Source organism: Lactuca virosa, chromosome 2 (genome assembly GCF_052849685.1).
Source record: "Lactuca virosa cultivar CGN04683 chromosome 2, Lactuca_virosa_CGN04683_v6, whole genome shotgun sequence".
Taxonomy (NCBI): Eukaryota; Viridiplantae; Streptophyta; class Magnoliopsida; order Asterales; family Asteraceae; genus Lactuca; species Lactuca virosa.
The window spans coordinates 235,663,761-235,677,747 of record NC_136427.1 but is presented as its reverse complement, the minus strand read 5'-3'; the positions used below and the strand labels follow the sequence as shown (position 1 = coordinate 235,677,747).

General features: G+C 34.9%; 1 protein-coding gene and 1 long non-coding RNA gene across 2 annotated transcripts; one reads left to right on the top strand and one right to left on the bottom strand.

The window, feature by feature from the left end:
• Positions 1 to 475: 475 nt before the first annotated feature.
• LOC145156866 (uncharacterized) lies at positions 476 to 2,872 on the bottom strand. Its single transcript, XR_013736950.1, has 3 exons — positions 2,460 to 2,872; positions 2,284 to 2,348; positions 476 to 711 (listed from the first exon to the last, which is right to left on the bottom strand). It is a non-coding gene; the product is annotated as an uncharacterized LOC145156866 (long non-coding RNA).
• An 813-nt stretch (positions 2,873 to 3,685) lies between these two features.
• Positions 3,686 to 4,348, top strand: LOC145158299 (uncharacterized). The gene has a single exon (XM_079077218.1). It carries the CDS (start codon positions 3,686 to 3,688, stop codon positions 4,346 to 4,348), a length of 663 nt encoding a protein of 220 aa, XP_078933344.1.
• Positions 4,349 to 13,987: the final 9,639 nt, after the last annotated feature.

Genomic DNA, 13,987 nt, shown 5'->3' with positions numbered 1-13,987 from the left:
CTCTGCAAATGTAGTTCATTGCTTCGCTACGGTGCAAAGTCTTGAACTACGCTTCTTAACTTCACCTGAAGCTTCATTTCATTGCTACACTTTTTTCCTCATCTGCATACATCACTAGAAACAGAGGTATCAGGGACGGACAATTCCATCACTAATCTGCCGCTAAAGGCTATCAACGACGGATTAGTGACAAAATTGTCAGTCGAAAAAACCTTTGTCGTTAATTGGCAACGACATACTCAGCGAGGGATTAGCGATGGATTAACGCTGACACAAAGTACTCAAGGAACCTCTAGATTATGTCGTTGGTGTATGTCACTAATTTGTCACTGATTATTATTAAATGAACAATTTTTCTGTTTTAACAACGGTCTAGTAGTTTTCGAATCTTTCGGTATTCCATAATAAGAATTCACAAATGTAATTCAAATTTTATACCTCAAAATCAAAATATTAATAACATTCGACTGCCATAATAAATATTAATATTTCATTAGTAAAAGAAAAATTCATGTTTGATTTCATATTATTGAAACCAAATTAAAAAAAATCAAAAGTGTCAAAGTCTAATTAGATGGGTGAGTTATTTCCTTAGGCGAGCTTTAGGGTTTCGTTATACATCTTGGCGATTTCTTGTTTGTTGGCCATAATTTCTTCATGTCCCACCTTAAGCTCTTTCTTCATCTCCTCACGGATATGATCAACAATAACCTACAAAGCAACAATAAAAGAAAAAAACTATAAACAATTACTAGTAATGTACTTTCCACTTGAAAGAAAAAAACCTATTAAATAGACGAAAATAGAAATGTACTTTACTATTGACAACTACATACACAACACAAACATGCAATTAAATAGAATTTTACTACCTGGTATATCTTTAGGTCTCAAAATTAACTATATACTATAAGATATTACTTCGCAACAGTGTAGGGAGGGTTTTGCCAGTATAACTAATGTTGTATCATTTATCATATATATATATATATATATATATATATATATATATATATATATATATATATATATATATGTATGTATGTATAGAGAGAGAGAGAGAGGTAGGTTCACTCACATCTATTATGTGCTAGAATGCACCAATAAAAATTTAGTAAAAATTAAATTATTATTTAATAAAAAAAGATAGATATTAAATGATTTCCATAAATATATGTATATTAAATGATATCTATAGTTATAATTTTTTATGGAAACTAATTAAATTCGTCATTAATGTCAGCAATAATATTCTTTCAGAATGAATTTGTATAAAAAAGAATGACATTGTATTCTAGCAGAATGAGAGTGTATTCTACTAGAATACGCTCTCGTTCTTCATATTTCATACAACTTTATTGTATTTTAAGTTAATGTGTCCTGAAACAAAACACGAATTCATACATAAAACCTAAATACAAATTCATTCTAAAAGAATGTTATTGCTGACATTAATGACGAATTTAATTAGTTTTCATAAAAAGAGAATTATAATTATGGATATCATTTAATATACATACAATTATGGAAATCATTTATTATCTATCTTTATTTAATTAAATAATTATTTAATTTTACTAAATTCTTATTGGTACATTGTAGTACAGAAACACATTAACCTAACCCTATATATATATATATATATATATATATATATATATATATATATATATATATATATATATATATATATATATATATATATATATATATATATATATATATCTGAAATGAGTCACCAAAAATAATAAGTGACAATGTATATTTTTTTTCTAATTTGATGAAATTACACATACATTAAGGGTGCGTTTGCTACGCAGAAATGGAAATACAGAGAAAGAGAATTAAACTGGAGAAAGAGAAATGATTTCATTGTTTTTTACAAATGAGAATTCACCGGAGAGACTTACCCGATAATCAATTCTTTTGTTTGGTTTTACTAAACAGTGGAATGGAAATAAATTTTTTTTTAACAATGTGTATCGTTTTCAATCAACATTCTTTTAGGATATTTTCATTATGATTGAAATATTAATTTGTCACATTAAGCATTTTTATATTTCTATTTTTTCTTTTTTTCAATTATATTTTACAAAATATTTTTTTATAATTGTGGATTAAAGCTACAAACATGTTAATGGTCAAACAATATAGAAGCAATATTTCACCGTCAGGGAACTCCAAATTTGACTTCTGCCGTCTAAAAAAACTCTAAGTTTGACTTTTAAATGTCAAATAGGTAATTTTAAGTTTAAAAGAAATGTTCTGGAAGCAATATTTTACCATGAAAACTACACTACTGCAGGTTCGTAATTTGAAAAACAAGAAACTCCTTGCTTCACTATCATCTTCTTCACAAAAATCGATCAAACCATAAGCACTCAAAACTCATTATAATTCACAAAAACTAATGAAACAGAACATATGAGCAATTAAATCGATTATATGGAAAAAGTTACCTTAATTGGAGAATTGTGGGTTGCCAAGATCGACAGGTAGAAGAAATCGTTTAAGGGCATAATCACGCAATAAGATCGACGCAAAAGGAAGGAGGAATACCTGGGCTGATGTTCAGTCACTAATCAAAGATGAAATCGAAGGCAGAAGGCGACGTCCAGTTGAAATTGAAGTTAGAAGGGGGAAAAAGATCAACGCAGAAAGAAGAAAAAAAAAACGTGTGCAGGGCTCGAACTGTGGAGAGCCTTCTTTGATTTTCAAATCTCCACTTTTTTTCTTTTCGCGGGAGGCCTTCACGTCACAATTCTCACATTTTCCCTCTAAATAATAAATAAATAAACTCATGGAAGTGGAATCCATTTTTTTCTCTGTACGAAACACCCCCAAGTACTTTAAAGAAATTATGCACCTGTTAGAACACAAATCAGTAGAAACATCAAAATGAAAAATAAAAAGGTAAAATCAAACTGCAACTGCACCTGTTAGAAATTGATGACACCAACCATAAGTACTTTGAAGAAATTATGCACCTGGTAAATAGTTTCCATTTTCATCCCTATTTCATGGTTCTAAATTATTTCACTGTCACTGTTTTAGCTAAGGATTTAATTTTGTCGCTGAAAATCCAGTTTCTAGTAGTGATCCTTGCTTTTTTTGGAAACGGAAAATAAGATATATATTAAAAGTCCAGTTTCTACTAGTGATCCTTGCTACCGAGCTTCACAATAAGGTTGAACAAGAATATCAAGCTCCATAACTTAACATTTAATTACTGTAATTATTTTTCAACTAATAAAATCGTAATTATTTCGCATGTGATAAAGTTCAACAAACTATAATTTCAACAAAAACTTAATAATAATACGATTTCAACAATATCATGGCTTTTCAATTGACATTTTCTTCCTACTTTTTATATCATCGATTGATCATATTATATGCTTGTTCCCCGTAAATTGTGATATACGAGCAACGTGTCCGTTCAAATTCAAAATCTAGTTAAATACTCAACATTTCAGAACGAAAACCGATTTGCATCACCCTTATTGTGAATCTCAACTCCTTTACCGTTTCAATATCTCACCTTCATCCTCCGCTTCATCCAAATCCTACATTTCCATGCCACCATAAAATCGTGTTAGATTTATTTTCAACCTATTACATTGAATGGCCAGGTTGAAAAAAATCTAATACAATCTACTCTCGTTAATTTTGAATCTTCATTGACATGAACATATTCCGAGATGATTTAATCATCCGTTTAAAGTATGGTAAAGACAGATATTTGATTGCCGAGCAAGACGAAGAATCTGTGTCAAAATGTCGAGATGGATCTACAAAGAATGCACAATGGACCATTGAGATGAACGATGAAGAATCTTTGTTCTTAAAAAGTTGTTATGGAAAATACCTAACAGCATCAAACCAACCTTCTATTCCGGGAATGATTGCTAAACATCTTAAAGTCACCCAAACTTCGCCAGAAAAGAAGAATACTTCCCACCAATGGCTACCGGTGAGTCAATCTCCGATGATTCAATCTGACCCTGTAAAACAATATTCAATCTGGTTAAAGACACCTCATGGCAGCTACTTGGAGGCACATACTGGGCGGAATTTAATTACACATGATCTTTTACGAAGGAAGGGTTGTAATCCCCTCAATAAAAAGATTTTGTGGCATATTGAGATTGTAGAGTCACCTTCCGATCAATGGAGACATTCTGGCTCTGTAATTTCCAAAATGTTATTTGGTATGAGATCATTCGTCTCTGAAAAACATAAAGATAAAGAGAAGAACGAGTGTTTGAAGGATGAGAAAGAAACTACAAAGGAAAGAATGCATACAAACATATTATCACGTAAGTTATTTAATTCAAAAAGTTGTTGAACGATCTATAATATTAGTATATATATTGTCTTAGCCTTTTGAAACGAGCACATCGATCACATAACCATGAAGATGATTTCCAATGATGATATGTCCATATAAGAGCCATTATGTGGTCTATATGTGACTTGTAATTAAGTGTATAGTTATTTTCCTGTTATTAATGCATGGTATTTTTCACTGAAATTATAGTATATATATATATATATATATATATATATATATATATATATATATATATATATATATATATATATATATATATATATATGTGTGTGTGTGTGTCGGAGAATATGTATATAGGTATGCATATGTACGCATGTCAGTTTTGATCGGTAGTGTATATACGATAAATATTCAACGCTTAGCATAGACTAAGAATGCAACTTGTTGTTTAGGAAGCTACGAAAGAAAATGATATCGTGTGTTGTTATCTTATTGTACAAATTTTTGTTGTTTCATTTTTGTTAGTTTAAATCAAATAAATAAGATGCACATTTTTATTGAGAATCATAATAAGAAATTTAAGGTCAAGAAATGTGTTAGACACTATAAAACAAATTTTTCCCACAGCTAAACGTTTGTTTCCAAAATACAAGGATGACAAACGGTTCTTTGAGACCGTCGAACTCAACTATGCTTGGGTATTACTCTGGTGAAATCAAGAAAATTCAGAATATCAATATGGAAAGAACATAGAAGATTTCAATATCTATGTGTGTTTGTTTTGTGTATAAAAAAACTATATTATATTGTAAAATTGTAACACTTAAGACTACATAATTAATCCTCCATAATAAATGAAAATCATTTTGCCACATGTCAAATTCTCATTTATTTTGCTACATGTCATTTTGTTGTTATTTTAAATTAATTTTTATTTCACATGTCATTTTATGGTTTTTTTATTATATTAAATTCCACATGATATTTAAATGTAATAATAAATGCATATTAATTTCATTAATGAACTTTCATTCTAATTTCAAAATTACTAAATTAAAGCCTCATTAATTTCATTTGTTTATTTATCTAAATTATTTGTTTAAATTTGAAAGAGAAAAACACGTTTTTAATAATTCAATATTTTTCTCATTTTTCTTATAAATTCAAACTTCTCAAATATTTAGAATTGCATATTTAATTATTTTTCAAATAAACTCATGTAATATATGAGCCTCACACCTAGTTTCGATATTAAACACAAAACAATAACAGAAAATTGATTTACTTAAACATAAGATCGAAACCAAAGATATGTTTTTTTATTGATTTAGTTCAATTCTAAACAAATATTTGTTACAAAAGAAGGAAAATATTAGCAAAATGTATTATGAATGTTTCTGGTCGAGGGATGATGCATTTATGTTAGTAGGACACACATATAGATTCATGTAATGACATATGCACCCCATGTGTGGGAAAGAGAAAGCCTTTATGTTATTAAAGCTTACAAGCCCCTGAAATGGTTCTAGATATAACAAATCTTTCTTTTATTTATTCCTTCAATAAGGGATGACTTGAATAACAAATCCACCACTCAACACAACCATTCAACCATCATACTTTTGTGACTAATTCTCATTTATCTGATGTACGTTTTAGATGTATAATGGACCTAAAAGAGTACATAAATCTATCAATATCTAATTATTTCAAATATGTATATATAATATAAGACATTAAATTTATGCTTTAAATTGGGTAAAACTGGTTGTTTTTAACCACCCCGTATAAATGGAAATTGATCAAGAATAATCAACTTACCAAGATAAAATCCAATAGTTGAACCATGCATAGGTTATGTAGGTGTTACTCTTTGAACATTCCCTATGAGAGATGCATACTGTACTAATGGACCAGTAGATTAACTACCACCGAAATGTTCTACAATTTGTATAAATAATAAATGTATTTCTCTTATAATTCTCTTCGACCTACTTAGGTTCTCATTGCTATGTTTGTTATGGTCATAAACATTTTCTTGGTTCTATATGAGCTTCGTATGAGTTAAGGCCCATATTCCTTTCGAAGCATTAAAATATTATGCTTGGTGATTTTTTAATTACCATCATTGGCGAAAACTTAACTGCATCACCATCTATATAGGAATGGGTTATTCCTAATTGTGATTCCATTATGGTATATGCAATTAGGTTGTCCCTTTGAACCTGGGTCTTGGGATGTCTACCTAACTAGGTTAGGTTTTTCGTTGCATTAATTTCTTTATTCATGGTCTTTAGCCCATTCCTTTTAACAATCTTCCAACTAATTTCCTATTTAACCGTTTAGTTGGTGTATATGTAATAGTATCCTTTGATATGTATTCTATAAAGATAACGCTAGTAGAAAGAAGTCTTTTAATGGTATAATGTGTTCTATATGTGTGTCAAAACTTACCCTTATACATGACACTTTGTGCCTATTAAATCATCATTGATTAAATATTGTAATATAAGCAAATTGTAGAGATAAGTTTAGTACATCTTTGAATATTCTCTAAGAGTTATTCCGTTACTCGATTTGTTTTATATATCTATCAAGTGATGGTGGATCATGCTAGAAGTTCTTGTTTTGAGAATTTCCATGATATATTCCCAAGTATGAACAAACACCCATTACTTGAATTGAAATCTTTTATATTAGATCTCCTATTTTCATCATTATAACCCACAATATCAAATATAATGCAACCTTTAAGTTCGAGTATACCTCACGTATTCTTTTTATATTTCTAATGTTCACTTTTTGAATAAAGATAAGTCATGTCTAATAAAAGTCATAAGGTACATCATACTGCAAATAATTCCTGAGTATTCTACTTGGGAAACTCTAATTCTTACTTAGATCGTGAGTTGTATCAATCAGTAATATAGGTATATTATAATTTTAGACATTGAACTTCTCAATAATCTTGTCCACATAATGTGTTTGAGTTGATATAAGTCATTTTGAGTTCATGCACTTTTACTTTAAGGACGTTCTTTGTTGATTTGATAATTTTATGGATGCGCCTTAGATAAGAATCCTATCGAACATAAATCCATAAGATAACATAACCATCACTTTTATTTTCTACATAAGCACACTTGTCATATTTTTAATCTAAAATCTACATTCTAACATCATATGCTTAGCCTTTTGACTTCACATATTTGCAAACCTTACATTATTGTCATAGACCAGCATATCCTTCTAGTTGTTCCATCATGCATATATATATATATATATATATATATATATATATATATATATATATATATCTTTTCCTATAAATCTTTATCTAGAAAAATTGTTTAACATCCATTTCTCCAAGATTTTTTAATTGATGAAAAGTCAAATACCAATATAACATATGTTATATGTGTTATGAGAGAGTATGCATCAAAGTGATTAAGACTGTCTTTTTGTATATATCATTTGATTACTATCTTGAGCATGTACTCTTCAATAAGTTTTACTTTCTTTATGAAAACCCTTTTTTATCATAGTAAGTGGATCCACTTGCTCTTATAAGCAACTTTTTAGGATGAAGTCTATTTCTCTCTTAATTGTATCTTTCTGTTAAGGACCTCCACATAAATTGATCGCATCTCAAAAGGTTTAAGGTACTCTCTCAATCATATAATTATGGAAATTATCTCCAAGTTATTTCTCAAATCATGATTTTTTCCTCTATTAGGACTCTATTTTTTTCTAGCACTTTTTCCTCATATGAAGGCTCATCATAAACGATTGTTTTAGAGGACTTATAAATAATTTTTTAAGACAAAAAGTATATGTATAGAGAATGAAATATTATGGATTTTGTTATTGTTCCCTTGTCAATCCCATGTACTTTTAACTTGTACACAAGTAATTAATATGTAAATATTGTTTTGTGCATATCAAATAAATACACGGTCAACACTCTTGTAACGTCCCAAAAATTATAAGGTAAAAATTTCATTTTTAATTCAACCTTAAACACCATTTATCTTTTTAAATCATTCCAAAATATATCAGAGTAAAAATAGTTATCATACTACAATCCCAAAATCATAAAGTGAGGAAACATGGGTGGATGCGGTGCGATCAAGCCGGGCCCTTCCCTTTCGAGCTGAAAGTACCTGAAACAAAAACTGAAAACTATAAGCACAAAGCTTAATGAGCTCCCCAAAATACCCCATACTATACATGCATAACAGTCAAAACATAACTGGGTCTATTTCGCCCCCTTGGGTATCTTTCAACCGGTATTGGTCTATTTCACCCCCTTCGGTATCTTTCAACCGGTATTGGGTCTATTTTACCCCTTTGATCCCTTTCAACCAGTATTGGGTCTATTTTACCCCTTTGATTCCTTTCAACCAGTATTGGGTCTATTTCACCCCCTACAACTAGCATATAATCATAACAGCGAGAGTCATACAAACAACCAACACATACAAGCATAACAGGAAATTGTCACAAAGACAACTATCAATCTCTAAACATAACTCGGTGGGCCGGCATTGGTGCCTTCGACCCATGAGTATAGTGAAGGAAACTCACATGAATCACAAAGTTGATCTCAACTAACCGTTCTCCTGCCAAAAGACGGGTGCTTGACACCTCCTATCGATTAATACAAGGCAAACCCAAAGTCTACCTTAAAATAGAATTTTGACCAAAAGTCAAACCAAGCCAAAAGTCAACGGTCAAAGTCAAAGTCAATGGCCCAAATGTCAACTATTTATTCTCACATCGTGACCAGCCCTTGGTCACGTCGTGAGAGCTCACTCGATCCGATTCCAACACATCACGACTCAACCTAGCCAACTCAGTCAAGGAATGACACCTGAGTTGACCTCACGACGTGGGCAACCTTCCTCACGTTGTGAGCCCTAAGAAGCTCATCAGAAACGGGATCATTCAACCCTCACGTCGTGAGCTCCATGTCTCACATCGTGAGACCAGGCCCGAACAAAAGTTTTCATGCAACCCATCTCACGTCGTGAGCCTCCAATCTCACGTAACGAGGCTTCTTTTCTTCCAAAATCCAACCTTTTGACTCCTCGAAACCCTAATTCGATTCATCCTAGAAAACGGGTGTTACAAATCTCCCCCACTTAAATTAGATTTCGTCCTCAAAATCATTCCTTACTACCTTCCAGAATTTCCAGACATCTTGGGCGATACTCCTACAACCCCGATACGAATTGAGGAGTCGACTCATACATACAACGGTCTTCTAAGACTATCACTGAACCCAACCTTAGCAGGGTTCTCAAATCCTGACGATGAACAGGTCCTTACCCCACAAGCGTTAACCATTAAACAATAACTATCACTACTCTACCCGAAATCCAAAATACTAACACCTTGTCTGACTCCCTGACAGACAGACCATTCTAAATCACTACCAAATCGACTCCACTTCGCAACCCAAACTGACCATAAACCCTTCCAACCATGTATTATCTTTTTGAACCATAAATTCATTGCCACCAAAACCCTTCGCTCGATTACCAGGCGACTCCCTACATGAGTCCCAAATGCTAGTACCATCTCGGGCTCATCTTGTTGTCCCATATTTATAATTCTGATGCAACCAAGACCTCCCTGGTCTCGTACTTACCTACCAATTAACCGATATACCGGAATTCCAACTGGTTGCTGAGGCTGATAGCCTCACACAGTTGCACCACGCGACTCCTAAAAAAGTGTCTATCTGGAAAGAGATGTCCTAGCTCACCTGCCATACTGGCTCCAACAGCCCTCCCAATCCAACCAAAGTTAACACAACCAACCATTCATCACTGTTGAATCCATCAATTGAGATCAAGTGTGACTCCCAACTCAAGTCTCAACGCCCTTGCGTCAACCAGGGACATAACTCCCATCCCGAAATCCAAATAATTACACTTGCGTTCTATTCCGAAATCCTCCGATTCTAGGGAGACCTTTCACTAAACTGAAATATAAAATCCTCTACCCACCACACGGGCTGACAGACTCACACCTAGTCCCTCCACAGGACTCTGACTAAGAGTCCAACTAACAAGAGCTACTAAATTCTAACCACCACATGGATGCCAACCAATGGCCCCAGAGTCATCTCACTCTAAACGCAACCTGATACCTTGCTCAAGCCGATCCTACCGGATCTCACACACACTACACAATAGAACGGGCCCCTCATTGCCTCATACCCATCAATCCTCATACTACACAAGGAGTGGTCATCCATCAATACTATCTGCCTCGACCGAGGCATGCACTGACCTTTACTCGGTCCAACTGGCCACTCGAACCATGGCCTGCCTCATACTGGTGAATGCTACAATCTCGTCGTAGACTTACAACACTTCCACAACTGCCTATCAATCTGGTGAATGCTACGGCTACCCTGTAGTCTTACAACACTTCCACACTTCCATGGACCCACTCATGGTCTTACTGTCCAACTACTATACCAACCATGAGCATCATGAGTCGAACCCGAATCTGACTATAACCCAATCAAGTGTTCGGGTTACGCTTCGAACCCCAAAACCTTCATCTGACAAGAGCATGCAGAGAGGCTCTAACACAACCCTCAACCTGGATCCATCCACATATTCACCATGCGTCACTACTGATGTAGTGAAACATGAGTATGCTTTCTTGTGCAACCTTTAGACCAAACGATTCTCCCCCACTTGGATTCAGCTGCACTCTACCTGTCACCAAAAATTGATGGATTCCCAATCCATCTCTCAACCTTACGATTCAAACTTGTCAACAACCCGAGCTTGCAAGAGCTAGCATTCCATTACTAGCCAACCTTAGTCACACACACCCCAAAACCAAATGAATAGTTTCTGAAATCACAACGAGCTCAATAATCCCAAGTACTTCCCATAATACAACTCCAAATCCTTAAGCCACTTCAGCTCATGGCATAGAACTATAACCCTTGACCGGAATGGACAGATCATCAATTCAACAACTCACCTGCCGAAGGATCGATGTACTCAAAGTTTGCCAATAGATACTATTCGATTTCTGTTGACAATCTTAATGACTGAAATAACCCATGCGAACAACACTTTCCTATTACTTAAGAGTGATACGTTACCACTGCTCAATCCCTACTGATAGTAGCAGTTGGCAACCTGAGCTTTATAATAGCTAGCTTTCCTTAACCAGCCAAGTATGTTGCTTATACATTCCAAGACCGGGTGATCATCCCAATACCTCAACAAATCTCAAAATCCTTAAACACTTTCTGTTGAATCCACTATGATTCCTTAGCGACTGATCAGTTGATGAGGAACATCATCTCAATATCAAACAAGTACCCAACCCGCTCAACCACTTACTTGCACTTAGAGAAATTCCTATGTAACCTGCAACTGACCTCGCTTCGAAGGAGTGAACTTGAAACTACTCATCTAACAATCGTGACCGAACCAATTCCTTACTACCTCGAAACCATGAACACCGTTACACATACTGCATTCAACCCGACATGCCTACCTTGCAGATTCCTTGAATTCTCACTAATACCACTAAAGATCTGATCGGCTGCTGATGTCCTAAGCGGAATACTCAAGCCTCTTCTAAACACGGCCCATGATATGCAAAATGGCATATGAAGATTCTTAAGATCATCATGAAGAAACTCAATTTCTAGGTGGAGACTTAGATAAACCACACATAGCGTCTTATACACAAACACATAATCATAAACACATTTCAGAAGAGCATGAGGGAATAGATTACAACACATACCTATAATGGAACTCAGATCCCCTCGTTCTGAGACTGTAATGCTCAGCTCCTCACCACAGGAACCTCCAACCTAACCTCGCAACCATTAGTACTCCTCATAGTAACTAGAGCAGGCGCACTCACTGCTCCACCCCTCAACATCGGACAATCGACCTTGTTGTGGCCCACCTCGTTGCAGTGAAAACAGATTGGTACCGATTCTTGAGGGCAATCCCTACTGAAATGACCCATCTGTCCGCAACTGAAACATCCCCTCTGTGTCTCCTGAAAGCCTCCCACATGGGTCCTCCCACACTTGGCACAACGCCCCTGACCCTACTGCCCTCCCAAAAGTGAATCCTGAGTCCTGGGCTGGCTGGCCCACTGTTGTCTGAATCTGTTTTGGCTTCCTCTTCTCGAGGTGCTCCAAATCAATCCCCCTCTCCCGGACTCTATCAATCATATCATTTAGGGTCTCCCACCCTGACAAACTCACAAACTCCCTGATGTCATCCCTCAACATATCATGATACGATACCTTCTTCATCTCCTCGTCTGCTGCATATTACAGAACCAACAAGGCCTTCTCCCGGAACTTGGTTGCGATCTCTGCCGCAGTCTCAGTCGTATAGTGAAGGTCCTGAAACTCCCTCGCGAACTAATGCACCTCAATAGCTGGTGAAAACTCTGTCCTAAACCGGGTCACAACTTATCCCAAGTCATCATCTCCAGGGATTCGCCTCTCAAAGCGAAGTCTACCTCCTCCCACCAATCTCGAGCTCTATCTTTCAGAAGACAGGAAGCAAATCTGACATTCGACCGCTCGAGGCAGAAACTCATCCGGAAAGCATTCACCTACTAGCAATGGGTTCCTTCTCCTCAAAGAACTCGGGAGTCCCACAAGCATGAAACTCATGAAGGAAAGAGTGCCAGCTCCCACAATAGCCATAATCTCAGTGCAGAACGCGCCCAGACGCTCATACGAAATCTCCACAATCCCCTCCTTGACCTTTCTGAAGATCACATGAGTCTGCTCCAAAATACCGCGAGTGATCTCCGACGAGATAAATACAGTCACATGCAACAAAGCCTAGATAATCCTTCTAGTAAAAGATTCATCCCTACAATGGTTAGACTCAAACAAAAGTTGTGTAATAGAGTCAAATTCATCACTCTGGGATTATTTGGCCTTATTAACATATGACTTAAAATATTCACTTAATAGTTAACTCACTTCACTAAGAGTTCCACAAAGCACAAAGCAAGCAGCATTCGAGCAATAACACCTCAAACCACAAGCCAATCAGAGGACATCTCAAGCTCACTTACTACCAGTAAATATTTCGAATCTAAAACATCATTCAATTCCTATTAGGCTAAAAGGCATCACATATCAGGCCAATCCATACAATCATCTGAAATCCATACTAGCATGCAACTCAAAAGCTCAACCAATCAGGCATATAAAGGCATCTCTCCTAACATAAAATCCTGAGCAAATCCCTAGCCCTAATCTAGCATGCAATTCTCATATCATATAACATAAAAAACATCAAACATAAAACATGTATGGGTATTTTGGGAAATACTTACTTGAGCTCGGCTGATTGTACGTATTGTACCCCTTTTTCTTAGAAAACCATTTTAGAAAATCATTTTCTTTTAAAAGATTTTAGAAATCCTCAATTTGAGTTCAGACACACCCATGAGTATGTCTGAATCCCTCAAACCAAGGCTCTGATACCAACTTGTAACGTCCCAAAAATTATAAGGTAAAAATTTCATTTTTTTCAACCTTAAACACCATTTATCTTTTTAAACCATTCACAAACATATCAGAGTAATAATAGTTATCAGAGTACAATCCCAAAATCACAAAGTGCGGAAACATGGGTGGATGCGATGCGATCAAGCCGAGCCCTT

What these genes read in the sequence shown, in the direction of transcription:
- LOC145158299 (XM_079077218.1), top strand. Translation starts at nt 3,686, where the DNA reads ATGAACATATTCCGAGATGATTTAATCATCCGTTTAAAGTATGGTAAA.